This window comes from Danio rerio, chromosome 10 (assembly GCF_049306965.1).
Source record: "Danio rerio strain Tuebingen ecotype United States chromosome 10, GRCz12tu, whole genome shotgun sequence".
NCBI classification, from domain to species: domain Eukaryota; kingdom Metazoa; phylum Chordata; class Actinopteri; order Cypriniformes; family Danionidae; genus Danio; species Danio rerio.
This window is the reverse complement of record NC_133185.1, coordinates 25,224,258-25,251,988: the sequence shown is the minus strand read 5'-3', so window position 1 is coordinate 25,251,988 and position 27,731 is coordinate 25,224,258. Positions and strand designations below refer to the sequence as shown.

General features: G+C 35.3%; 2 protein-coding genes and 1 long non-coding RNA gene across 4 annotated transcripts; 2 read left to right on the top strand and 1 right to left on the bottom strand.

The window, feature by feature from the left end:
* Positions 1-2,656: 2,656 nt before the first annotated feature.
* golga7 (golgin A7) lies at positions 2,657-9,123 on the bottom strand. 2 transcript variants are annotated; one of them, NM_001105599.1, is given in 6 exon segments: positions 2,661-3,544; positions 4,708-4,764; positions 5,892-5,993; positions 6,071-6,223; positions 8,174-8,296; positions 9,061-9,108. In NM_001105599.1, coding segments are annotated over 5 exon segments (432 nt in total). In that variant the 5' UTR covers positions 9,070-9,108; the 3' UTR covers positions 2,661-3,544; positions 4,708-4,719.
* A 7,444-nt stretch (positions 9,124-16,567) lies between these two features.
* On the top strand, positions 16,568-22,098 carry sfrp1b (secreted frizzled-related protein 1b). Its single transcript, NM_001083571.1, has 3 exons — positions 16,568-17,163; positions 18,841-18,921; positions 21,313-22,098. The coding sequence occupies exons 1-3, from the start codon at positions 16,668-16,670 to the stop codon at positions 21,636-21,638; spliced, it is 903 nt and encodes a 300-aa protein (NP_001077040.1). The 5' UTR covers positions 16,568-16,667; the 3' UTR covers positions 21,639-22,098.
* A 1,966-nt stretch (positions 22,099-24,064) lies between these two features.
* LOC141376345 (uncharacterized) lies at positions 24,065-26,848 on the top strand. Its single transcript, XR_012386239.1, has 6 exons — positions 24,065-24,124; positions 24,445-24,557; positions 25,519-25,645; positions 25,822-25,907; positions 26,210-26,252; positions 26,350-26,848. It is a non-coding gene; the product is annotated as an uncharacterized lncRNA (long non-coding RNA).
* Positions 26,849-27,731: the final 883 nt, after the last annotated feature.

The window sequence follows — 27,731 nt, the reverse complement described above, 5'->3', positions numbered from 1 at the left end:
ACGTGCGATTAAAGTTGTTGCCTCGTTTACTCTGCTTTGCAAATGTATTTAGTTGTGATTTGTTACTTATAACCGCATGTACTGTATCAGGTTAACTCGCTATATTCTCATATCATGTGTAAAGCCACGTTAAAAACGCGATGCGTGCTGCTTTGTTTACGGACCTCCGTGGAGGAGGGTAATGTGTGTATGTGTGTGCGGTGTCCTCCTCCTGAAAGGGTAATGTGTGTGGGTGTGTGTGCGCGCGCTGTGTCCTCCTCCGAGGAGGGCAATGTGTGTGTGTGTGTGTTTAAAAATAGCAGAGTGAGACAAGCTAGGAGATCATCTCACCAGTTCTTGGAGTTTTTGCTCAATAAAATAGTTAGTCGTCGGTATTTTCAGTCTATCGTCTGTTTTTACATTCACCCACTGGCAGCCAAAATCCACGCCTTACACTATGAAGCGTGTATGCTCTGTGACCAATTTTATATTGTTGATTAGCTGCTGGGCATTTCACTCTCGCGCTTTAAGGAAGATGCAATGAAAAGTACACGTTTGCAAACACACCTAAAGTTATAAACAATGGCGCCGAGGAGAGTGATCATGGTGAATGTTGATCCTGTGTTGAGCCCAATGAGACTTGCATCTAAAAATAGAGCAAGGGTGTTCCTTTGGTGACATCGCTTTGACTCACACTAAAATCGCTGGATGTGAAACAACAAACTGAGGATATGGTGATGCGCGCCTGTCAATCTATATTACTGGGCGGGGGGACTGCACTCCTACATCAAGTTGCGGTCAATCTAAAAACTGCTCCAATTGGTCCATCGTTTTTATGTTGTTAAATTAAAAAAAAGAACTGGGTGTGTTTATATCAGCCCAATGTGACATTCTATACACTATACCTACACACGTCTGTCCAAACAGCTTGAAAAGTTGATTTTTTTACCATAGGTGCCCTTTAATTATTTTTCTTTTTTAGCAATATGAACTCAAGTTTCTCTTGCAGTTACAGGCTTCAGACATGAAATGTGTGAAAAAGGCTAAGAATAAAATGTAGATAGCTGTATCAGTTTAAAATGAATAACAAGCTGTTTGTCCCTTCAGGCTGACAGTAATGAATAATGCTGCCCTGAAGATTTTAGTTATAGTATGTAGTGACATCCAGAAGTAGATTCAGTTGTTTGGTTTATTTGTCTAGTATTTACCAGGGTTTGTGTTTTTTTTGTCATTTCAAAATGTCACTTTATTTTCACTTTGTCACAGCTATTAAATCAGGGAAACTACAGGCTACGTGTGTCAAACATTTTTGTGAGCTACATTTGTTTGGGCTGATTTTAGATTTGAAAACAGAGAGAAACTGTTGACTTTAGCGATGACAAGGCTTCATTTAAATGGCAGAAGATGCCGTCTGACAACCAGGGCAAATGTCTCACAGCAGTTTTTTTTTTTTAATGATCAGTCCAGGAGGTGGCGCTGATCGACAACAGTATTAGTTCAAAGACGATAAAAGCAGGTAAAATAGATGAAACTATGGTTTCAAAGCTGTCCAAATGTGACTGTTTATACGCATCACATCAGCTGCCGACCGGAAGTTCTTAGCATTTTCCTTGCGCATACACGCAAAGAATAAAGGGTAATTTTGCGATCTACAAAAAAGGTCTACAACAAAAAAAACTTAAAATGAAAGTAAAAATGTTACAATGTTAATGTTTGGGATTACACCAGCAATCATGTGTTTATTTTTGTATTTTATGCTGGTTAAATGGCCAGCATGGTGGCACAGTAGTACTGTCGCCTCACAGCAAGAAGGTTGCTGGTTTGAGCCTCAGCTGGCGTTTCTGTGTGGAGTTTGCATGTTCTCCCCATGTTTGCATGGATTTCCTCCGGGAACTCCAGTTTCCCCCACAAGTCCAAGGACATGCGATACAGGTGAATTGGGCAAGCTAAATTGTCTGTCAGGCCTGTAGCCAGCCTATTAAAAGGGGTTATTTTTTTTTCAATACAGCATTTTAGTGACATTTAGCTTGTCGGATGGTTATCATTACCACACTTTTCAATGCAACAAAAATACTTTCTACATTTTTGTCAAAGTGCTTACCATTATTTTTTGTTTACAAAAATGTATATTTCAAAAAGGTGCCTTTAAGCTGCAAGTCTTTACTGTTTTATATAATGTAATGAGAAATTTACAAAATATAAAAAATACTTGTTTTTAAATGCAAATTTATTATCATCCATCATAAAAAAACAAACAAACAAAAATTAAAATGTAGCCTATAGGCAAATAAAACAAACTGGCCAGCTCATTTCCTTAGTCAGAATTTATAGAATTTTATTAAATAATAAAAGATTCATTCTGCTGTGGCGACCCCTGATTAATGAAGGGACTAAGCCAAAGGAAAATGAACAAAATGTTGGTATAATGTTCAGGAAGTACAACTATTCTGACCTGATGTCCATTGAAATGGACAAAAATATATATTCTTAAAGCGTGTCTGAATTACAGGAGCCTCAAGAACTGTGGAATTTTTTTTTATAGCTGGAATTATATTTTTTCTGAAATATAATTCGGGTCTGAAGAGGTTAATTCTAACTCGCATGCGTTGCTCTTCCAAACAGGCAAAAAAAAAAAAAAAATGAACTTATAAAACAAAAAACACTGCAGACAATGCAATTAATTTGTTCAAGAAAACGCTATTTATTGTACGATACATTTAAATAAGTGTCAAAAGATTTTCAAAAAAGACATTATGATACAACACTGATAAAAAGATTTACGCAAGAAACAGGTCGAACTGACAAGAGTCTGAAATACAAGCTGGAGATGCAATATTAAATGCAAACCATGCCTTTTAAGGATTTGATGGCGTTTGTTTGTAATAAGGATTATATTGCAGACCCCGATAAAAGTACAGTAGTTCATTGGTAAATAGAGTCAAATGTAGTGTTAAAATAGAAAACACAAGCTGTTTTTCAAAGAGGGAAAAGGAATGAAGCTTAGTAAAGCAGCTAAACTTAGTACTTGCATTAATTAATTACAACAAACTAATTATCCATCTCAAATTTCCTCGTACACATTCAAAGCTTCTTCATGTATGTATAGACGTTTCTACAAGCACATATTTGATCGAATTTCTTGAAAACAAATTGTTAATACGAAAACGCAGTCACAAAAGATCCTAATAATATGCAACTGTATTGTGGCAGAACATTGTGCACTTAATCTATACTTCCCATTCAAGACAAGTATATACAGAAAACGAGAGAAGGGAAACGCTCTGTAAAGAAATCAAACAATGCGATATAAAATTACATGGCACAACATAGATTTAAAAAGAACTCGGTTTAAGTAAGACATCGGAAAGCTGCTAACTGAGGGAAAGCTGATTTGGAGAGTTTCTTTAAGATATATTTTATATTTCACTCTCTCCCTCTGTCCAAAACTAAATAATAATAAAAAAAATGATGCTATCTACATTTAAAGCAGTAGGGTTGTGATATCATGAGACGGAGAAGCAGGTTCTGAGTCCAGCAGGCCAGCAATCACATTCCAAACATGATCCTGCAGAAGGAAATACAACTTTGTATTATTAAAGAAAGAAAACAACATGCTGCAGCTACTAAGCAATGGACTTTTTACAAATATCAAATGGAAAAGCACACACACATATGCTTTCTGCTGACTATTATGCAACTACAAGCAGTCATTTAGAGTATTAGAAATATACCAAGGATTTTTTGCACCATGTGGTTGTGGTGATTAGAAATCGGTTATATAAACCTATGAAACGTCTTCTAGTTTGAAAGCTCTTCTGCTTAATATCTGCTAACACTTGTTCTGATGCTCCTCAAACAGAAGAAACTTTTCCAGAAGACACCAATCAAACATTCATTCCAAAATACTGTTAAATCCTGACATCAACCAGAAATGAGCTCTGCGTTTATACAGTTGAACTCAGAATTATTAGCCCCCCTTGTTTATTTTTTTTCTGAAACACATTACACATTTCTAAACATAATAGTTTTATAACTTATTTCTAATAACTGATTTGTTTTATCTTTGCCTTGATGACAGTAAAAAATATTTCACTAGATATTTTTTCAAGACACTTCTATACAGCTTAAAGTGACATTAAAAGCTTAACTAGGTTAATTAGGGTAACTAAGCAAGTATGGTAATTAGGCAAGTAATTGTATAACGATGGTTTATTCTGTAGACCATCAAAAAATAATTTGCGTAAAGGGGCTAATAATTTCCCCCCCTAAAATGGTGTTTAAAAAATTTAAAACTGCTTTTATTCTAGCCGAAATAAGACAAATAAGACTTTCTCAAGAAGAAAAAATATTATCAGACATACTGTGAAAATGTCCTTCCTCTGCTAAACATCATTTGGGAAATATTTAAAAATAAATAAATAAGTAAAAAGGGGGCTAATAATTCTGAGTTCAACTGTAATTCTGGCAAATTACCATTAATCTTACAACTTCGCATTCCGGTAAATTGCTGGAATTGATTTATTTTATATTTTCAAAAAGGGCCAGTTCACACATACAGACCTTTCCAGAAAATTGCAGGTAATTTTCCGGAAAGGTTTGCATGTGCGAAAGGGGCTATTGCAAAACTGTAGTAAATCTCTAACAAAACATAGTTTATAATTATCTAGAAAGTAGCTTATATTCAACAATGACCAAAGAGGACCATCACAGAAAAAAAAAAAAAATTACCTTTGGTGTGTTTTATCTTGAACCAATACTTCTATCCTCAAATATAGTGATCTCCACCTTAAAAATCTTAAGTTAAGGAATGTCAGTTTTATTTATATAGCACTATTAAACACAAGTCATAAAAATACAAATACAATACAATACAAATCATAAAAATATGTAAAATTATAGCTTAAACAAACAATTCGTTTGGATAAAATGCCAAATCAAAGGTAGGTTTTTAACCTACATTTAAAGACAGACAGAGATGACAAATCTAATACAGAAGAGCAGAGCATTCCACTATCTAGGACCAGTTACTGTGAAAGCATGGTCAGCCCAGCATTTTAGCCTGGACTTGAGAGGTGCATAATAAGTGATTTAAGTAATTCATAATAATAAGTAATGACATTACATAATTAAGATTTTGTGATTTAAAAACCAAGAGAAGAATTTTAAAAGTGACACAGGCAACCAGTACAACTCACTGTAAAATTCTGAAAATGCTTTATCTTGTGATACAAGAACATTTAAGCAATCCAAATATTAAATTTTAATGTTCCTGAGCTCATTTACATGCATTTGGAACGTGTGCTTCCTGTTGCATAATAATGAATGAAAGCACTCAAATTGCAGTGTGTTTATATTTATTCATTTTCTTATCAAACAAAGATGTCTTAAAAGGAATGTTTTTAGTCCAAAATAATTTCTTAAATTTTCTTTAAAAAATTTAATATATACACTTTATCCACAAACATTTGCATGCCTCAGCTATGTATAATATGTATTGTGTATATTGTGTATTGTGTATTGTGTAATATGTGTGTATATGTATATATATATATATATATATATATACACACACACACACACACACACACACACACACACACACACACACACAGAGATAGATAGATAGATAGATAGATAGATAGATAGATAGATAGATAGATCTGCTTTCTATATATCCCACATTTTCCATGGCCATTAAGCTGTGAATATTATTAATACTGATGAATATGCATTAAATAGAATGTGCAATAAAATTTATAAATGTTATGAGTCCTCATAACATAATCCTGCATCTCTCTGCGACCCACTCAAAATGCTTAAAAAAAAAAATTTAATTTACAAATTTGTCAGGTCAAAAAACACCCACTTCACCCGTGAACAGACAGACATGTGAAAAAAGAGAGAAAGGATACGACCCTGAGCCCCCTCTCAATGGGGTCGGTCAAAAGAAGCCCAAGAGGAGCGTAGATCTTCTCATTTTGCTCCTGGATGAACTTAGCAATCTTTTTCAGCACCTAAACAAAACACCATAATACTGAATTCCATATCTAAGTCATATTGATGATATCCACACTAAATGATGATATCTCACTTTCTCATAGTGTGTTTCCATGCAGAGGAAGATTGTGTACGCAGTGAGACAGGCCAAACAGCCCTCCAGGTACGACCTGCCGCCCAGCTTCTCTGCTTCTGCATAGAGATTATTCAGGGTCTGTATGGTTTCCTCAAACTGCACCTTGTCAATCTGAAAAAACAAAACAATCAGACGATGTAAGTGGTGTTGCTTGACAGAGCTATTATATCTTTCCCCCTAGCTTTCCCAGTTTACCACACACACATCTGGGTAGAATTAACAGAACGAACATCTGCAAAACTCCAAAAAACCAAACTGAAGTCATCTGACTGAAAAATTAGAGCTGTCAGAATCAATAAAACAATTCTTTAGATGAATTTGACATCTGTAAACATTGTCCTTCGCTGTTTGCCATAAGGGTGTGTGATGTTTATAGATAATATTGTAACTGTTGTTTTAATGATGTGCAAGCTGATTTTATCTCGTATGTCATTTATTTAGCAATAAAACATGTTTTGAGAGTCCAAAAACTATACTAGTTCATAAAGCCTTTCAGAATGCTGGGAAAATGACTATAATTCAGTTTAAAAAAGCAAAAAATTGTGTATGCGTTTATTTGTTTTTTCACAAATATAGAAATAATTTTACACATGTAGATTTTAGTTATTACTTGTATATAGTCATTATTAGGCAGAATCTGTGTGCACAGATATCCACAGATTGTTTTGCCCATCATTGGCTGGGTTTCCACTATCGTGCCTAAAGCGAGCGAGCCAAGGCCAGTCGCTTTTCCACTGTCACTTTGGGGGCCTAATCGGGCCAAATCGAGGCTTTCTTGAGGCCAGCGGTCAGCCTTTTTCAACCCGCTGAATACCTTGGGGCAAAGAGGGCCAAATGGGGCTTCGGGGCGGAGTGAAAGGAGGGGCGGAGTGCAGACACAGTTTTCCGATCGCACACGAGTACATGCATCAAACAAATAAATAAATAAGGGAAAGAAAACATCTAGCCTTATAGGCTAGGGTCTTTTTGAGTATGATCACCCCTATGACTGTTTCCTTTTCAAATGTAAGGTTGTTGCAGAAAATAATAAAGTTTTAATTTATAAGTGACTTTTCTTTGCTGCGTCCTCCTTGATGTTTCAATAACGCATAATAATGTTAACATCATATTAAAGACACAGCAGACAGTAAAGGTTGTCAAGAGTTTTTGTCAAGTTTAAAAGGTGTGTTTGTGCACGTTTAGATGCCTGTATGTGTGTGTGAGACCAAGCAAATAGAGCTCCCTTCACAGCTGTTGATGCCGAGTTTTTTTAATAAATCATTTGCATCAATGATCCAGTGATCAGTTCAGTCACTTGCTTGGTATCAACATCAAGAATGAATCCAACAAATCATTAGAACAGGGACTTGCCACTACCTACTTGGGTTTTAGGCAGTTTTCAAACCAGTAGATTGTTTGCTTTGTTCCGAAACAGGGATTATAGGAGTTACAAAATCGTTATGATTTGGTTTACTTGTGCAAGGCGATATTTTTAACCTGATAAATATTTGTTACGTGCAGGTTAATTATCATCTAACTGATCAGAGCACACACCTCTTTATGTTCCAGATTCTCAGTCATCTGTCAAAAAAGACACACAGCAGCTCTGCGTGCTTCATGTAGATTTCATTTTAGCTGTTACATTCCTTTATTATTTTAAAAGCTTCATCAGTGTTTTATTTGTTTTGGACATTGGTGCTAAAATTTGCAGTTCAAAGGATCAATAAGGCATTTCAGGTTGTTTTTACTCTATGATAATTCACCATTCATTCTTAGCGGCAGTAGATTGTCTTCATGCACCTTGCTAAGACTAATTGTGTCAGACTGATTATTTTGGTCTGAATTCAAGCTTGATTGCCTTCTTCACTTCTACCCAAATTAACCAACCTGAAGGTAAAAACACACTGGGTTATACAACTACATGCCAGGTGTGAAAACACTTTTAGTGCTATATTTATTTATCCACGACAGACAAAAATTAAAAACCACCACAAAACCATTTTATCACTGTTAATCCTAAATCCGAAAAAAAAAAAATTTCCTCCCCAAAGTCCCCCTTAGTTTTTTAGGACCTCTACACACCCTGCTCTCCAGTTCGGCTGGGAACTTGGTCTGAAACTTGCAGATGGTGCCACTGGTGTAATCTCTCTGAACGAAAACCTTGGAGGCGACGGCTGCTTGCCGCAGGTCCTGCAAGCTGTGCGTCTGGAGAGAGACAGAAATAACATATTATTACAAAATCATTTGTCATTTTAATACATTTCTAATAGTAAAAAGGGTATGCTTAAGGAAAAACACTTGTCCATTTTTAGACTTAATAGCAATTTCTTATTAAATTCCTGCTTTACGGAACTATTTTATGCAAGTACTTGAAAATAAATCTGTAAAACCAGTTATAATCTAAAACACAAACAATTCTGACAATTATTTCGGCTATTTAATAAAACATTTAATAAAATGTCATTTATTATTGTGATGGGAGAGTTTCATTTATCATCCTTTTCCCCTTTGTCTTCATCATCGGTGCCCAAATCATCCTTAAGAAATCCTCACATTTTGCAGATTTGCTGCTGAAACTACACTTTTTATAATTATCATAAAAACTAACCATCATTAAAAACACCGGAAATCGTGAGCATATACACCGAAACAACAAACACAACGCCCTACCTCAAACACGTAAAAATGAAATAACGCGGAGCTCGTTTTAAACTCGACAACTAGTTTTATAGTCATGTATATGCGCTGACACTGAGCGAGAGGATAGTTAACGTTAGATATCGACGTCGATAATTATCTTTGGAGACCACTAGAAAAGCGCTAACGTGTCAAATAAACGGGATTATAAACACCTGTGTGTAATCCAAATAGTTTGATAGAAAAATGTGTATTACAACGTGTGATTTTAGATGTCAATCAACTTCAGCGAATAACTGAAAAGTGTAAGATTTGATATTTTATCAACGTACCTCCGCCATAGTGGCTGCTTCTCCTCTTCCTGTTATTCAGCCTCCTCGTCCTCCTCAAAACACAGTCCGGTAGGAACTTTTACATTTATTTATTAGTTCCGATGCTAGGTCAATTCCAAACTGTACCCATTTGTTCGTCGCATTGGTAAATTTGTTCTAGATTGCAATTAAACCTTTTGTTTAGTAGCTTGGGTAGGACTATTATTAATCAAATGAGTGATCCTTTTTTAAATGTACATTTCGTTAGCCTTTTGCAAGCATAGACAGCATTGCTGTTCTAATCTCTAACAGACAGGCAGACAGACAGACAGACAGATAGACAGACAGATAAATAGATAGATATATCTTAGATAGATTAGCCCTTTTGCAAGCATAGACAGCACATCATAATCTCTAACAGACGGACAGAGACAGATAGATAGACAGACAGACAGACAAACAGACAGACAGAACACTATTTGTTTTAATGCATTACCTGGACTTCAACCACTGACCTTTGCATCTTTCAATACTCTACTTAATTGGAACCAACAGTGGAAATGTCTAATGTTAGAGGCAGGAAACGTCTAATGTTTCCAACAATTAAAACACAGAGGCGGACATTGTGTAACAGTTTCAGATGTATAATAAAGTGGCAGAAGTGTATGGCTGAAAAACAAACTCATAATTCATGTATAATGTAAGCTTTAATCCTCCTTTTAAAATAAATAAAACATCTTCAAAGTTTAGTTGCACTGCACGTAAATGAAATGTAAAACAGACATGATCTCACTACATATTTAGCATAGTAATGATGCATCTGTTTGCCAGCATTAGGACAACACCATCACAACATTTCAGGGTGGAGGACATTGTGTTCCTGAATGAGAATTTGAGAAAAGAAGTCAGCCCAGTCCGGCTTTTATTAATGGTGTTAGTTCACTTTTATCCGACACGAGCCAACTTGAAGACGACAAGGTTAATGCTAAAAACAGCCTTCATCTCTCGTGTCTTCATCTGTCTTTTTGAAATCCTACTTGGACAACCTGTACAGGGTGATATAGAACAGACAAAAATCTGTATGATTGAGAACGTAAGGAAGCTGCGGTTCAGTCAGCCTCGCATGATGAATGATTCAACGGGGGAATCATTTTTTTCTAAAAACTCCTGTGGGACACCTGAGCCATTTTTCATACCGTAGAACAGAGTTTTCTCCATCAATCTTTGCTTTTAGACAGCACTGAATCATCTCAGTACTATTAAATAAAACAAGCTTGCGGCTTACAGAGATCTGTGAAGCGGATCAGTGATGTTCTGCAGTGCAAATTTAGAAGCATTTTTATGGAGTATCTGAATCATCTGCAGTTTATCAGACAGGAATGTTTGTTTGAAATGCTGTTCAGTTCACACATGAGCTTTATTATCAGCCAAACTTTTGCACTTTTTAAAGGAATCTCCGGCTGTGAAATTGAGAACAGATTTGAAAAAACATTTATAAACATTCCAGTCTGAGAAACATCTTCTTTTAAATCATTCAACCCTATTTTGTTTGCGAATTTGTGGCCCCCGAGTGTTGCTGCAGTAGATTATGTCTTTATAGTGTGGATTGACAAGATAAATAAAAGAAAAAAAATAGCAAGATGGTTGCTGGTTCGAGCCCCAGCTGGACCAGTTGGCATTTCTGTGTGGAGTTTACATGTTCTCCCCGTGGTGGTGTGGGTTTCCTCCAGGTGCTCCGGTTTCCCCCACAGTCCAAAGACATGCGCTATAGGTGAACTGAAGAAACTAAATTGGCTGTGGTGTATGTGTGTGCATGTGAGAGTGTATGGGTGTTTCCAAGTGCTGGGTTGCAACTGGAAGGGCATCTGCTGCGTAAAACATATGCTGTATAATTTGGCAGTTCATTCATTCGCTGTGACTAAACAGACTAAGCTGAAGAAAAATGAATGAATATAGTAATTATAATATAGTTTCACCATAGTAAGATTGAAATGTGTTGCATATTTTGAAAAAAACAATTCACATACTCCAGCTTTAAAAGGGTAGTTCTCACAAAAAAATTTAATTGTGTCTTCGTTCACTCTCTCTGCTTATTTCAAACTTGGTTGGGTTGCTTTCTTCTTTTGAACAGAAAATATATTTTGATATTTTCAATAGCTTTTGTCCTTAGAAGGCAATGGCTTCCGTTTTCCAGCATTCTTCAAAATGTTTCCTTTTGTGTTCAACAAATAAAAATTAACCCAGAACTGTCCCTTTATTCAATCTGTCACAATGTTTTAATTAAGTTATAATTTTATAATGCCGCAAATATCTAAATGCACATTATATGGATCAATGTAATACAGTAAATAACTGTGACAATGTCAATATCAGTAACACTATTATAATTTTTATTAATATTTAATGATGAAAATATTTAGTATTTAGTAACATATTAAAACATTTTAACAAAAATATTTTTGTTTGTATTAAAACTAGGCAGCATGGTGGGGCAGTCGGTAGCACGATCGCCTCACAGCAAGGTCGCTGGTTCAAGCCCCAGCATGGGTCAATTGGCATTTCTGTGTAAAGTTTGCATGTTCTCCTCGTGTTTGCATGCATTTCCTAAGGGTGCTCCGGTTTCCCCCACAGTCCAAAGACATGCGCTATAGGTGATTTGAAAAAGGTTAATTGGCTGTAGTGTATTTGTGTGAATGTGAGAGTGTATGGGTGTTTCCTGGTGTTGGGTTGCAGCTGGAAGGCCATCCGCTGTGTAAAACATATGCTGGATAAGTTGGCAGTTTATTCCGCTGTGCCGACCCCTGATTAATAAAGGGACTACGCCAAAAGAAAATGAATAAATGAATAAAAACGTATTGCATAAGAATAAATAAATAAATAAATAAATAAATATTTAATTTAATTTATATTTAAAAAATAAACTGTAAAGTTGTGCAATACTGCCAAACATGTGATATCTTCAATTTGTTTTAGTGTGGTGTTTTTGTACTTTTGCCTGTCATGGATAAATATGACACTACATCCTCTGGGAGGTGAAGGGCAGCATGCACCTTTTTAAATCAAAGAGTCATTCACAAAATCAATTATTCAAATGATTTATAATATTTGATTCCTTTAGAAAGTAAGAAGTGACTGCACTGTTCCCTGTGTGATATCTATAGAGCCCTGCCCATGACATTCAGAATTATTATAATTATTATTATATGTTTATCATGGCCACGAATTAAAAATGAGCATGGAAATTTCTTTAGTCCCTGTTTAATATATCGGTGACACACTATTATAATTTTGCAACAGTCATGATGTGATATGACACACAATATTTTTTAAAACATAAGTTAAACACAAGGGGCGAGGCAGTGGCGCAGTAGGTAGTGCTGTTGCCTCACAGCAAGAAGGTTGCTGGTTCGAATCTCGGTTCAGTTGGCGTTTCTGTGTGGAGTTTGCATGTTCTCCCTGCGTTTGCGTGGGTTTTCTCCGGGTGCTCCGGTTTCCCCCACAGTTCAAAGACATGCGGTACAGGTGAATTGGCTATGCTAAATTGTCCGTAGTGTATGAGTGTGTGTGTGAATGTGTGTGTGGATGTTTCCCAGAGATGGGTTGCGGCTGTAAGGGCATCCGCTGCATAAAAAAAAATCTTGCTGGATAAGTTGGCGGTTCATTCCCCGAATTAATAAAGGGAGTAAGTGGACAAGAAAATGAAATGGAAGTTAAACATATAACAAATGTAAAACACAAAAAATCCAGAATATTCCTAAAAATCAATATTCAGAATTATGAGCAAAGCTGTGTCTAAAGTCCATACAGACAACCAAGCAAGCCCAAAATGTAGTAAGCTTAAATCAAATACTCCACAGCATCTCACCTCCAGCAAAGGTTTCTTTACAGTGTTCTGGAACTGTATTTATATTTCACCATGCCAGGGGATCTGAAAATATGTTTAACTAGTAGTGCTGTGCAAAATATAAGGAGAATATCAGATTCCAGCCAAGTCATGACTGGAGACGTTCATAAATCTCTGAATGACTCTCGTTTATCCTTGAACCAGATTCACGAGACAGGTGGTCCGACTGGAGAAATACTGATACCAGCAAAGATCTGGAGTTCAGGCAGAACATTTGCAAGTAAACACATCCCAATGACAGCTATATTTCTGTGAAATTAAAACATCTTAAGCGATGACTAGTTCAGCATCCCGTGATAGCATGTCTGTTTTCATTCAACTGTCACTTCATTAAGAGCATTGTGAAAGGATTCTGCTGTATGTGTGTGGTTATGAAAGCCAGTACAGCTGCAGCAACGTGAGAGAGGAAAGGCCCATGTTGACATTTGTATTGTTGTTAGTATGTGCATAAAATCTGCTCTCAGATCAGTGTTAAAAAGCGGCTAGAAGCAGCACAGGACGTCTCATCATCACAAGCATCTGCATCCCAGTTCCAGAAAGGCAGCCAAAAGTTGCAGATGCTTCATTATAAATTCTTTGTAATGTGTCTTTGTTGCAGAGGAGCCATCCGGATTGCTTTGACCGACTTGACAAACACTGTTATAAATCAGCCTGTGGAACTTTTATAGAATTGGATCAGACATTTTACAGATGCACCACCGACACAGTCCATGTATACAGCCATTTTCACTTACATTTTATTAGTCTGTTACACAAGAGCTCTGCAACCCAAACTCTTTAACAAATGCAGCTGTAAGCATGTCAGCTTTACTATTTTTACCAATTTCTGTTTGCTGAAAGACTCTTGAAAGGATTTCATCTACTCTGAGCTTTTATGTTTGTTTTGTTTTCGGATTTATGCATGCAGATCAATGGTTAATTTTCAAACTGACCAGATAAAAGTCCTTTTTATGATGCAATTATTGTATTTTGATGATATATGCTAGCAAAATTTCACAAATAGTGTGATATGGCTCAATATTAGTAAAAAGTTGCATCCTTTCAACATGGGCATTTGCTCAGTGCATTTGTTGACTTTACCTTGGTTGTGTTGAAAGTAAAAAAAAAAAATTCTTTGTTTGTACACCTATGTTGAGTATGTTCAATTTAAAAGTCCTATATACAGACTCATATACAGATGCAGTGGCACAGTAGGTAGTGCTGTCGCCTCACATAAAGAAGGTAATGGGTTGGAGCCTCGGCTGGGTCAGTTGGCTTTTCTGTGTGGAGTTTGCATGTTCTCCCTGCATTTGCGTGGGTTTCCTCCGGGTGCTCCGGTTTCTCACACAGTCCAAAGACATGTGGTACAGGTGAATTGGGTAGGCTAAATTGTCCGTAGTGTATGAGTGTGAATGAGTGTGTGTGTGGATGTTTCCCAGAGATGGGTTGGGGTTGGAAGGGCATCCGCTGCATAAAAACATGCTGGATAGGTTGGCGGTTCATTCCGCTGTGGTGACCCTGGATTAATAAAGGGACTAAGCCGAAAAGAAAATGAATGAGTGAATGAATATACTGACTCACTCATAAAGACATTCTCTCATCGCTGGCAGAACCTGCACTGAAATCAGCATCAGTAAAACACTGACCATTTTTTAAAAGCAAATTAAATCCTCAGCAACAACTTTTTGCTCTGGAACAATTAATAGATTAATTAGACCAAATACTGCCTGTTAGATATACCCTAAACTAATGATGTACCTATTGGGACTTACACAAGTGCCAGTGGTAGATTCCAGAAGAAACGGCAGAGGTAAAAATACTAGCTTCATAAATGATGAGCTGACACACTAAAGCTCAGATCTCTAAAATCTCAAAGACAATATGTAGACATCTTTATAAACCACAAGTTCAAACAATTAAATAAACTATATATATATATATATATATATATATATATATATATATATATATATATATATATATATATATATATATATATATATATATATATATATATATATATATATATATATATAATAACAAAAAAAATAAACACTAATTCAGACCATTAAAAACTACAATAGCTACTTACGGTGGTACTAAAATCACTTTAAGATTTGATATTTGATATTTGATTGAATGAAAAAATTTACTCATGGAAAAGTACACATTTTTAAAACTATTTAGTAAATTATAATTTCTGAGAAAAACTACACAATTACAGTAATTTGAGTACTTGTAATTAGTTACTTTACACCACTGTTAATAGCAATAGTACAATAAAATAAAGTGTGAGCCTATTATCTTTAATAATTCTAGATTTAGTTCATTTATGCTTGTTTTAAAATATTTTTTCTGTTTTTAATCAATTGTAAAAATGTATAGTTTATTTTGTTTTAAGCCCCCCCACCCCTCATTTTTGCAAATTTCTAAAAAGTACACAATCTAAACATATACTCTACCCGACAAAAGTCTTGTCGTCAATTCCAGTTGTAAGAGCAACCAATAATAACTTGACTTTTAGTTGATTATTTGGAAAAGTGACAGAAGGTATAGACTTTTCAGATGAATCATCTGTTGAACTACACCTCCATAATCACAAATACTGCAGAAGAGCTATTAGAACCTGTATGGACCTAAAGTTCTCGCAAAAATCAGTCAAGTTTGGTGAAGAAAAAAATCATGGTTTGGGGTTACATTATGTGTGGGGGCGTGAGAGAGATCTGCAGAGTGGATGGCAACATCAACAGCTCGAGGAATCAAGCCATTTGTGCTGTACATTACATTACAAACCACTGGAGCGGGCAAATTCTTCAGCAGGATAGTGCTCCTTCTCATACTTCTGCCTTCACATCAAAGTTCCTGCAAGCAAAGAAGGTCAAGGTGCTCCAGGATTGTTCAGTCACCAGATATGAACATTGTTAAGCATGTCTGGGTAAGGTGAAGGAGGAGGCATTGAAAATTAATTACAAGAATCCCAATGAACTCTGGGAGTCCTGCAAAAATGATTTTTTTTCATTCCAGATGACTTTATTCACAAGTTATTAGAGTCATTGCAGAGATGGATGTATGCAGTCGTCCAAGCTCATGGGAGTCATACACAGTAGGCTATTATTGTTTTTCCACTGCACCATGAGTTAATATTCTACACTGTACATTATTTCTGTTAAATGCCTGCTTAATAATTTAGCAGTTTTGTTTCCTTTGCAACGTTTCTTCTGTATTTATTTAAGAAACCACAGAAATCAAAAAATGTACTTTAAAAGTGTATTCACAATGTATTGTAAATATGACAAACCCGACCCTTCATGCTTTTACGACCCCTTCGACCCAAAATGAGTGATTCGTTCGTGAATTGATCATCATCAGCATCATCATTAGACAGAAATGTTTAAGTCTGTTTCCCACGCGCACAGCATATAGGCTACTTGTTACCAAACAGGCGCAAAAGGGTTAACTATAATAGATTCAGTTTCGCGTTGCATAAAAAAGGTAATTTGTCATTCAAGAGCATTGAGCAATCCTATCGTTAAGCCAAGCCGGTTGCATTACTATTGGTTGTTTCTTTGAAACGCGTTCATTAACTCTCGCGACGCGCACCGAAAAGCAGCGCGCGCCCAACACTTATCAAAACTGAAGAGACTGAGGACGAGTGCGCGCGGTAGCGTACTAATGCAAACAGAGCTCTTAACACAGCGACGCATGTGGATATAACTGTTCGGTACAGTATTTTCGTCCTTGTGCCATGAAGAACCTTGCCCTGAAGCTGTGGCTCTCCATCGCTCCGTTTCTTTGTCTGCCGCTGCTCAATGCCTTGGAGGATGAGGACTACATCTGGCCACCGGACAGTTCCGACAAACACCCGCCGTGTGTGGACATTCCCGAGGACCTGAGGCTGTGTTTTAACGTTGGCTACGGGAGGATGATGCTCCCCAATCTACTGGACCATGAGACCATCGCGGAGGTGAAGCAGCAGGCGGTCAGCTGGGTTCCGCTGGTGCACAAAGCCTGTCACAAGGGCACACAGGTCCTGCTCTGTTCGCTCTTCGCCCCAGTGTGCCTCGACAGACCCCTATACCCGTGCCGCTGGTTCTGCGAGGCTGTCCGGGACAGTTGTGCCCCCATCATGCAGGCGTTTGGCTTTCCCTGGCCAGAAATGCTCAGATGTGATAAGTTTCCTTTGGGCGAGGTTTGCATTTCATCGAACGCCACCAAGAGTAATGAAACAGACTTAATCGCAGGTGAGTTTATGTGTGTATTTGTATTGAATTTTTCGTTATTCTGCTTTTTAATCCTGTATATTAAACATAGAATTTTTCTGTTAAGTTACGCTGTTTCTAAATAGGCTATTGTATTTATGTATTTACTTTATGTAATTTTATTTAGCTACTTTACATAAAAAAACTTTAAGACTTTAACATTTTAATCAGGTTTTTATTATTATTATTAAGTATTTATTTATTTAAATCAAAAATTTAAATGATTTAAATGATTTATTTGAATCTCATTTAATAATATTTTGTACATAAATTTCATTTGTTAATATTTTTGTTATATTATTGTTTAATTATTTAATACTAACAACATGTTTATCTCAATAAAATGCTAGATCTTTTCATTCATTTCAGGATTCATTTTTACATTTTTTTATGATTTTTCTCTGTCCATCTTATGAATTATTGATAAAAATTGTCAAACAAACTATACATATTTATTTTAACAACACACATAGTTAACATTTAACAACAATTTCCACATAATACAGCTTTAAATACAAAATTGTATATATATTATTCCATACATACACTTTTCAAATTGTATATAGTTGAAGTCAGAATTATTAGCCCCCTGAATTATAAGCCCACTGTTTATTTTTCCCCAATTTCTGTTTAACGGAGAACATTTTTTTTCAACACATTTCTGAACTTAATTTTTTAATAACTCATTTCTAATAACGGATTTGTTTTATCTTTGCCATGATGACAGTAAATAATATTTCCCTAAATATTTTTCAAGACATTTCTATACACCGTAAAGTGACATTTAAATGCTTAGCTAGGATATTAGGTTAACTAGACAGGTTAGGGTCATTAGGCAAGCAATTTTATAAAGATGGTTTGTTTTACAGACAGTCGAAAAAATAAATAGCTTAAAGGGGCTAATCATTTTGACCTTAAAATGGTTCATAAAAAATTTAAAACTGCTTTTATTCTAGTGATTCTGTTAACTGTCGCTGTCATTGTGTTGCACTGTGGAAACCTCTGCCATGAAAACAAAGTCTTCTTATGTGTAAACATTCCTGGAAATAAAGCTTTTACTGATTCTGATTCTAGTTGTTTGCAAAGAACCCCTGTAGGGGAGCCCAGAGTGTTGTAGACAATCATTATAGTAAACAGTGTCAATCTTATCTGTAAAATATAATATAGTTTTAATAGTGTTCATTTACAATTCTCATTTAAATGCATCTTTGTTTAATAAATTGTTTTAAATTTCCTTACTATTATTATTAGTAATCAGCAGGCGTCAACACTTTTTTTCTGTAGTGTATGGTTTTATAATGCTAATTGTGTGCTAAAATCTGTTTGTGATGCATGAATGACAAGGTTACTGATGTCAGTATTTTGCACAAGATATTTTAAAGTGGTGTCAAAGTCCTAAACATGGAGTAATCAATTTGCAAACTGTATATTATTGTAAGAGTTTAAATAGAAGGAAAAAAGTGCCTTTTTACCGGACATGATTTGATAAATATTTAAACTATTTTACTATATATACAAACTGTATATGAATATATTATATAAATTATGTAAGTAATATTGTGAAGAATTGCTAACAAGCTAATGAACAATCATTATTGCATTCATCCCCTGTGGCAGGACATTTGGATTGAATCTTTCCTCTTTTTTCTTCTTCTGCAGGTGGCTCATCTGTTTGTCCAGCATGTGAAAATGAGATGAAAACAGATTTGATTCTGGATCAGATGTGTGCCAGTGAATTTGGTAAAGAGACACTGATATTAATTGATGCATTAAAGTTATTATTAGTGTAATAATATTGTATTAACTTTGAAACACCAAACAAAAATAGTTCAGACTGCATCTAAATATATCATATTTAAAAACCTTTAATAAATAAATTAAAGATGAATTAACATTAAAAAGGATATTGTCAGTAAGAAGTTGCTTAACAACTAAGAAGTACGATATAGTCAGTAAGAAGGTGAAGAGAATAAACGATTGTCTCTGAAACACAACTGAAGTAAAATTTAAAGTAAAAAGTAGCCTTTACTGAAAAGACTGAAAGCAGTATTGGAAAACAAATTATTTTATTGTACAATTCACACCGCTGCCAACTAATTTTCTATTTATTAATACTTAGTAAGACAGTTGTTGGATTTATGTATTGGGTGGGATTAGGAATGTAAAATAAGATCATACTTCATAAGTACTAAGAAACAGTTATTAATTTATTAATAGGCAGGTAATAAGCCAGTACTTATAGTATGGATTGTTACTAAACGTGTTACTCAGTTGTTTTTCCCTGACTAATATAAAAATGCTAATCTTTTGGTTGAAACTCACCACAGAATGAAAGGCATTTGGGTTCAAAACAGTTTTGAAAACGAGGTCTTAGACTATTATGCAGATCTGTCTGAAACACATCGAAACACACTTTAGATCTGAAGGCTTTTGGCAAAGATCTTTTACAATCATAAGCAAATCTCATTCCAAGCACTGTTCAGTACACTGCTACTAACGCAACTGATTTCAAAATGCTTCGTTTATTGGCCAAAGCTTAATGATTTCAAGAGAACAAAACCCGAACAACTGATTCCCATCATTGTGATTCTGTACTGGTCCAGATTTTTTTTGCTTCAAACATTTGTTTCCAATAATATTGTTGCTTAAAAAAAAGGATTTCTGATATTACTGTCTGCATTTGCTCAGCCTAAATCAAAATTTCTCTCTTGAGACAATAGGAACGGTGTAGAGTTGCTTAAACACAACAGCATGTGTGTTCACACAACTGATAAACACTTAGTGTTGTGTGTATTGTTTACCACTGCACTGCTCTTTTTTGTTGCTCCCTTCCCATTATTTTGTTTTCAATTGCAACACTACGTCAATCTTTTTTTTCTTTTTGTATATGCATATTTCATGTCTTTTTTTTCGTAGACTAACATATATGACAGGGGATTATTAGATTTCAACCGCAAGTGGAGAAATTACGGATTTATACAAAGCAGATCTACTTCTTCCATTGCTAATGCAGTTTTTAGCAACCCATGATGTGGGCTGAATCCAGCAGCTTACTTTTTTTCAGGGTCTGAGATGTTGTCAAAGACAGGAAGCTCGCCTCTGGCAAGAATTTCACGGGACCTTTTATTTTTATGGCAAGCTATCAAGGACTAACCCAACAAAGACTTTTACTAGCCATTATAGAATGACTGTGTCTCAAACTATGCATCCCTACACTGTAAAATGTGAAAATGAAAACGTGTAGTTAACTTTTTCCATTGGATATTTCTACCTGATCTCATCCTAAAACGAAAACATAATCATTATTTGGTAAATGTAACCATATGAAATCAGCATATTAAAGAACTTTAGGATGGATAGTGATGGAAATTGAACTTGTAATGGTCTTTTTAAAATAATTTTCCACAATCACACCAGTGTATGGTCTTCACATTATAGCAGATCATAATGTTTATTAAAGTACACCATGTCAAGTATTTGGTCAAATTTCACACTCTTCATGGAATAGGAACATTGTGCAGATCACTGAATGATGAAGTCATAGAGAACTAGAACTTCAATCAGACACTGTTAACCTTATTATGTGTTTGCAATGTTTGAATTGCCAGGTGTGCCTCAGGGATCGATAATAAGGCCTATTTAGCAGTAATAATAAGTACGTTTTTGAGGAATTGTGCAATTGATCCTGATCTTGGTTGGATTTTGAATTTGATTCCGACCCAAGAAATGTATTCACACACACGGAATGATATTGCGATACAACACATTGCGCCATGATCCAGCTTTGCACAATTAGCACAGAATAGCATCTGAAAGACATAAACTAGAGTGAGTTCTTGGCTTAAATGTGAAAACCGATGATGAAAAACAGCCAAGTGCTAAGCATCTCCATGGCGAAGAAATACAACAATGACCTTAAGCAAAAATACTTCAAATATTTGCGTTTTCCTTCAATACTTGAAGGATTTCGCTTTTAAATAAAGGTTTTACCTTGCGTAACTGTTTCAGACGTTGCATAACTCTTTTAAATGTTTATTCAGGATTTCTTCGGTGTGCCATGAAATTGTCTCATTTAAACTCGTGAACTTTGATGATTTGTGAAAATCTAAAATCAACGTTTTCTTTTTGCAGCAATCAAGACGAAGATCAAAGAGGTTAAAATAGACAACTTGGACCGAAAAGTCATTCTGCAGAAAAGGAGAAAACTGGTGAGGGCTGGAAGTATGAAAAAGCAGGATCTGAAGAAGCTTGTGCTTTACCTGAAAAGTGGAGCACATTGTCCATGCCAACAGCTGGAAAACTTAGAGAACCACTATCTAATCATGGGTCGAAGTGTGGGGAAACAGTATGTTTTGACAGGCATTCACAAGTGGGACAATTCTAGCAAAGATTTTAAGAAGACCATTAAAAAACTCAAAAACCATAAATGTCCGTCTTATGATCACGTGTTTAAATAATAATCACTTGGAAACGAATCTTACAATCATAACATGATATTACTTTTTGTGTTACATGCCACAATCTAGTTTCAAAAGAGCTTGTTTGACAAACAAATGGTGAAAAAAGTGCAGACGAGTCTTATTTAGTTCAATCTCAAGATGTTTTTCTAATCAATCATCATTATGAGTTCTGCTTTCGCCTTTTGATTTATCTTGTTGGATTAATATCTATCGGTGCAATCTGTTTAAATTGTTTATGTTGTAATATTCATCACAGCTGTCAGTTATTCTTCTATTCAGTACAATACATAATGCACAATACCTTAGATAATAAAGTGACAACCTTAACAGTACATTTTGTCTCGCATAGGATGCAAATCACAATTATTCTCGCAGTGAAATGTGTCCTATAGCATGCCTGTGGACTTGCACAATGCACTGTAATCAGTCAACATTAAAACAGAATGTATTTTTAATAGATCTGACTGCTCTGGTGTCTTTATTAGATGTTGAACATAGGCATGAGCTGGTATAAGATTCTGACGATATGATGACCTTGGATAAAATATCATGGTTTGACGGTGATGTAATTACTGCTCTAAAATAAGTTATTTTCAAATGTCTGGGTAAAAATAAAACTTTTTCACCGCTTTGAACACAATATATTTTATTTTGAGAAACATGTCAGGCTAAATCATTCACATGACTCATTGACTTCTGCTGTCTTCATTAGTTTCAAAAACACAGATTTCTTTACAATTTTAAATGGCATCTTTGGATATCTTTTCTGCTGGAGATACTCTTGTCATAAAAAAACATGTAAAAAAAACAACAACGTAATATACACATACCTCAAGAACGGTATAGCAAAAAATGTTGGTGGTTTTAAAACCTTGACTTTTCCAAACCGCAGTATACCTTGAAAACAGCTATCCCCCATGCCTAGTTGAACATTAGTGACCAATTTCTGTAGTGTGGAAAAGCAAAAGACGAGTAGCTGTTTTGACCTGCCAAATGGTCTCACATTTTAATAGGGCACATGCTGTGAAATCACCGCGAACTGAGATCACATTAGAGAAATTTCAGACACTGCATGCGCACTGTGTAAGCAAACAGCCAGACAATGTGTTTATCTTGTACAGACAGATCAGAAATGTTTGTTTTGGGAAAGATTTGGACATTTATTTCTCCTAGCTCTGCTGATGAAAGTTTTGAGCTTTCCCTCATGTTTTCCACGAAGACAGTTTATTGTGCCAAAGTATTACATGATTCATATTCAATTATAATCTGTGACCACAAAACCAGTCATAAGTGTCATTTTTGTTAAAAAGAGGTTCATACATCCCCTGAACGATTAATGAATAAGATTTGCACTGATAATATTTGATCATGACAACACTATTTCAAATGATCTAATCTAAAGATAATCACCTTTAAATTAGTCTAAAATAAGTGCTTATCAATATATATTTAGTAATAAATAATTTAGTTTTGATATATTAAACATCCCACAGTAGGATATTCACAAAATGTCTTCATGGAACATGATTTTTGCTTTATTATTTAATGATTTTGGCAACAACAACAACAAAAAAAAAAAAAATCGTAATTTTGAGTCGTTATTTAAAGTAATGATTTTTGCACACAATATTATTATTAACATGATGATATTTAGATTGAACAGCTAAAGACATACAGCTTTTTTTTGAGGATGCTTTTTTGGAATTTGAACGAGTCAGGAACCTTGCTGTATTTTGAGGATGAGGTACCTCTTAAATTTTACCTGATCTTAATTGGTTTTCAGAAAATGAATGAAGGTCACAGGGATTTGGAATGACATAAGGCTGAGTATTTAAAAACATCATATTCATGTTTAGGTGAACTAACACTTTAAATGCTCTCTATAGGGAGAATGCCCCTCCCACTAGCATGCCTCCAACTAATAACAGACAAAGCTTCAAAACAATCAAACAAATTGCTTAGCAATTTGATTCATACACATTCAAAACACCAAACAGGAAAACCTGTTGGTCAAAACCATGTAAATGCAAACAATATTCAGACAAAACATTGAATAAAATCATAGACTGTAAAAATTAAAGACTTAAATGAGCATTTTCATACACAATGCAAATGTTGAAAGTATCAAATGCACTTAGCTTATTGTCTAATATCATTAAATATGAAGTGTCTACATAATATGATTTTAAATCAATTTTTAATATATATATTTCCATTTTTTTCCATATTAACTACACAGCAAATTCACCAGAGTTAAATTCTCGGTGTTGAAGCATTTCAGAGTAAAGTGTTGACGTTAAAGAGTTAGATTTTGATAAATGAATATAATAAGAGTTAGAATTGTTTTTATTCAGTGCGAAATCAAGGAGTTATCTTTTCAACACTTGGTGGTGTTATTTCCAACATCCGGGAATTCATGCAGCCCCAGTCACTGAAGAATTTTCCAGATGCCATTTTCCATCTGAGGTTTAGAACAGCAACTGGTGAGTCAAACTACCTAAATGTTGGTATTTTACTGACTTTCTTTAAGGAAATACAGTTGTAAACATGTTGTTAAGTTAATAACTTTAGAATGGAGTTACAATTTTAAACTTCTGCGGTTCATTCATGGTCGTTTGTGTATCTAGCTTAACTGCATTACTATTGACTTCTTTTCAAGAATGTTTTTATATGTGCTCACGCATACATAGTGCATAAAAACATCAAATGTACATGTTCAACACATTTCTGTCACGCTTAATGCCATTTTGTGCGTTGTTACCCATCTGTAAAATAAAATCGACACTTCTCCTTTAATTCCAAGCAAACTAGCGAGGGAATCCCCGGAGCCGCCTAACGTTAGCCTACTCTGCCCGGATGCTAACGGCAACACAGGACGGTTTCCATAAGCTCTGGAGAGTTTCTAAAACATATCTGGTGAGTAAATGAACATATGCTTACTTGTAAAAGGCTTTCTGACTGAAACAAATGATTGTTTGTTATTCGTGTACGTTAATTTGGTTATTTTAAACACCGCGGCCCTTTTAAACTGGTTCATTCGTGGCCGTCCATATACCGTTAACGTTAGTCCATAACTTAGACTTGTGTGATAACGTACGCTTAAATTATATTAAGTGTTGACAACCATTAAAGTCGGAATGTTAACATTAATGTCTTTAAATGACCGCGTTTGCACTTTATCAGACATTTAACGTTACAGAAGTCTCCCGGAAGTTGCGGGACTAACGTTAACGTTATCCCGCAAATGCACAGAGACTCCCAGATGCCCAAGTAGATGCCCGCAAATGAATGATCATCTCCCGGATATCGCGCGTCTCCCGCCCGGTCATTAAACACTTTGCACGCCCCTCTCCACCGCATCCCTCCCAGTTCTTCAGGTACGTCGCGCGCAAGTCACCCCCACCGCTCTTCAGGTACGTCGCGCGCAACTCATCCCATTGCTCTTTAGGTACTCATCTCTCCCGCTACCTCCCGCAAATCAACTCTGTATCCCCCGAAAATGACTTTTCCCAACTCGGGATGTCTGACGTTAGTAAGTTAGGCTATTTCTGTTGTCAGGAACATCTTAGTCAAGCTTTTTCTCCCGCATGATATTGTGCTTAAAACTATAGGCTAAACTTAGCATGTACTGTACACAACATTTCCGTTTTATTAGTGCGTTGTAAACAGCCACCTGTCTGTAAATTAATCAACTGATTCATATTTGAGCAGCCTAATGATGATACAGTTTGATTTGTAGATTTATTATCAATAATCAACATCTGAATCAAAAGATATGTGAAAATGTTTGAGGCATACTTTGTGATGTTCATCTCTCTTTTTTATCTGAAGGTTATGCATATGTGTTTGATACTAATGTGTTATTGTTTTTTAACAGCCACAGTTCTCTGTACAATAACACAAGACCCTGTGACGGTGGCTGATTAGAGACGGATGGTGTATTTCCAGAGTTGGTGAAATGACCAAGCACACCTTCTTGGTCATATGTGGTGATAATAATGAAGGTATGTTGTATAAAGTTCTGCATTTGTTTTACAATAAGCTGAGAGGGTATTAGAGCATTAGAGAATAACAAATGACATGAAGGTGATAAGTTTTGTATTGTGGGTGAACTGTTACTTAAATAATGTTTTGCTCTTTGCTTTGCACTTTTTCTCTTCTGCTTATCCTAATATTTTAGATTATATTTGGACCTGAAACATCTGCTAGACTCCAGGAAAGGTGGCGTCAATACTGGACCTGAAAGGGCCTAACAAGTTGAATCTGGTAAAGAAACACGCACACACACACACAAACACACACACGCACGCACACGCTTACAGAAAACTGTAAGTTTATGAATATTTTTTACACTGTGGCCAATATTTTGGGGAAGTCAGCATCACTAAATGATATAAAAGATTTTAAGCTCCTCTAAATTTTGCTCCAAGTGTGTTAAATTCAGGATTGTGGACAGACAGCTGCCTGTTTTCCAGTTCTAGTCATAGTGGTTAACCTAATTGTTTTTGGAGATCCAACAGTGATATATGTGTTTTTTCTACTTTTCCATATCCTGTCACCTCAACCAGCTGGGAGAGTCAAGTTGTGGATCATCATGTGGATTTTCAAAAGGTGAGTTTAGATTTCTTGAATGTTTTATTTACTTTAAATGTTATTTTAAATATATCATAGAATTTGATTGCAATTTGTTTTCAAACATTTTTCTTAGTCATGCTGGAGTCTTGAAGAGTTCTTAGATGAGCATCACCCTACAGTATATCCGTGCATCAGGAACCACCAGACGAGCGATCAGCAGCTGCTACTGTACATCGTCATGGATAAAAAGGTCATCCTGTGGCTGGGAAGCACATCTTTCACAGGACATGCTTGATGAGATTTCCTAGCTCCAGTTTGTTTTCACACAAGTTTACAGCATTTATACCTTCATTTAAACTGCTGTGTTTGATATGGAGGACCAAGGAAACACCAGAAGTGAAAGATTTGCACGCCAAGTTGTTTAAAATGTAATTTCAGAAGAAAACTATGAGTGACGATATATTGAACTTTCAAATTGCTCTGATGAAACATCAAGTTTGGACATCATATTTTGTTGATACTGTCTTTACTAATAAAACATTTAAAGCAAATTTGACATTGTTGCATTTTAAAAATTGAATGAATTGTTGAAGTTGTGAATGTTTTCAAATAAAATGTTTTTTATTTTGTAATTTACAGTCTATTTGACCTTTTTACCATATTTACACTCAAGAGAGTTGAATAAAATAATATATTACACCAGGCGGTGTTAAATATAGTTACATTTTTTAACTCTGCCCTGAGTTAAAATTAACCCTTACTTCGGTGTCAATGTGCCAACCCTTTTGAAAGTGTTGATATAACTCTGTTTTGAGTGGACCCCATGAGACACTTTCAAAGTGTTGAAATTAACACCCATAGAGTTGTTTTGGGTCCCCATATTTTGCTGTGTATAATATCATACTTTTCCATTTTACAAAAGGCTCATTTAAACATCTACAAACTCTTAAAACCTGATCTGAGATCAGATAAAAACTGAAATAGGTTCTATGATTCACCGGGGCAACCTGAACAAATCTGAATAATGTGGATTTTATGGTATTATATCATCTGTCAGCTGAAAACCATTTAATTTTCATAAAGTAGAGATAAATAACTAAGTTACTAATAACCAAGATAAAATAATAATAATAAAGAAAACTACTAATAAAAATAAATTAAATAAATAAATAAATAGAATTTAAATCAAACAAAATAAAAACATAAGGTGCACTCCTACATACGGCAAATAATGTAAATGCTGTTTGTATATAGAAGAAAACTGGATATAGAGATAGAGGTTGAGGGGAGTCTTAATCATAATGAACAGGTCAAGCTGAAGAGTTTGAACATATTTTATAACGTATCTAAAAAAAAAACAGTAATGAAATAGCAAGGCCCCATTTAGAGAAAAAAAATTTAACCTTGCCCATTTGACACATGCTCCAAACCACTAATTCGAAACGTGGATTTGTAAAATAAGTTTCGAAGCGTAAAGCAGTGCTTCGAACACAGCTATGACTACCTTCAATTAGC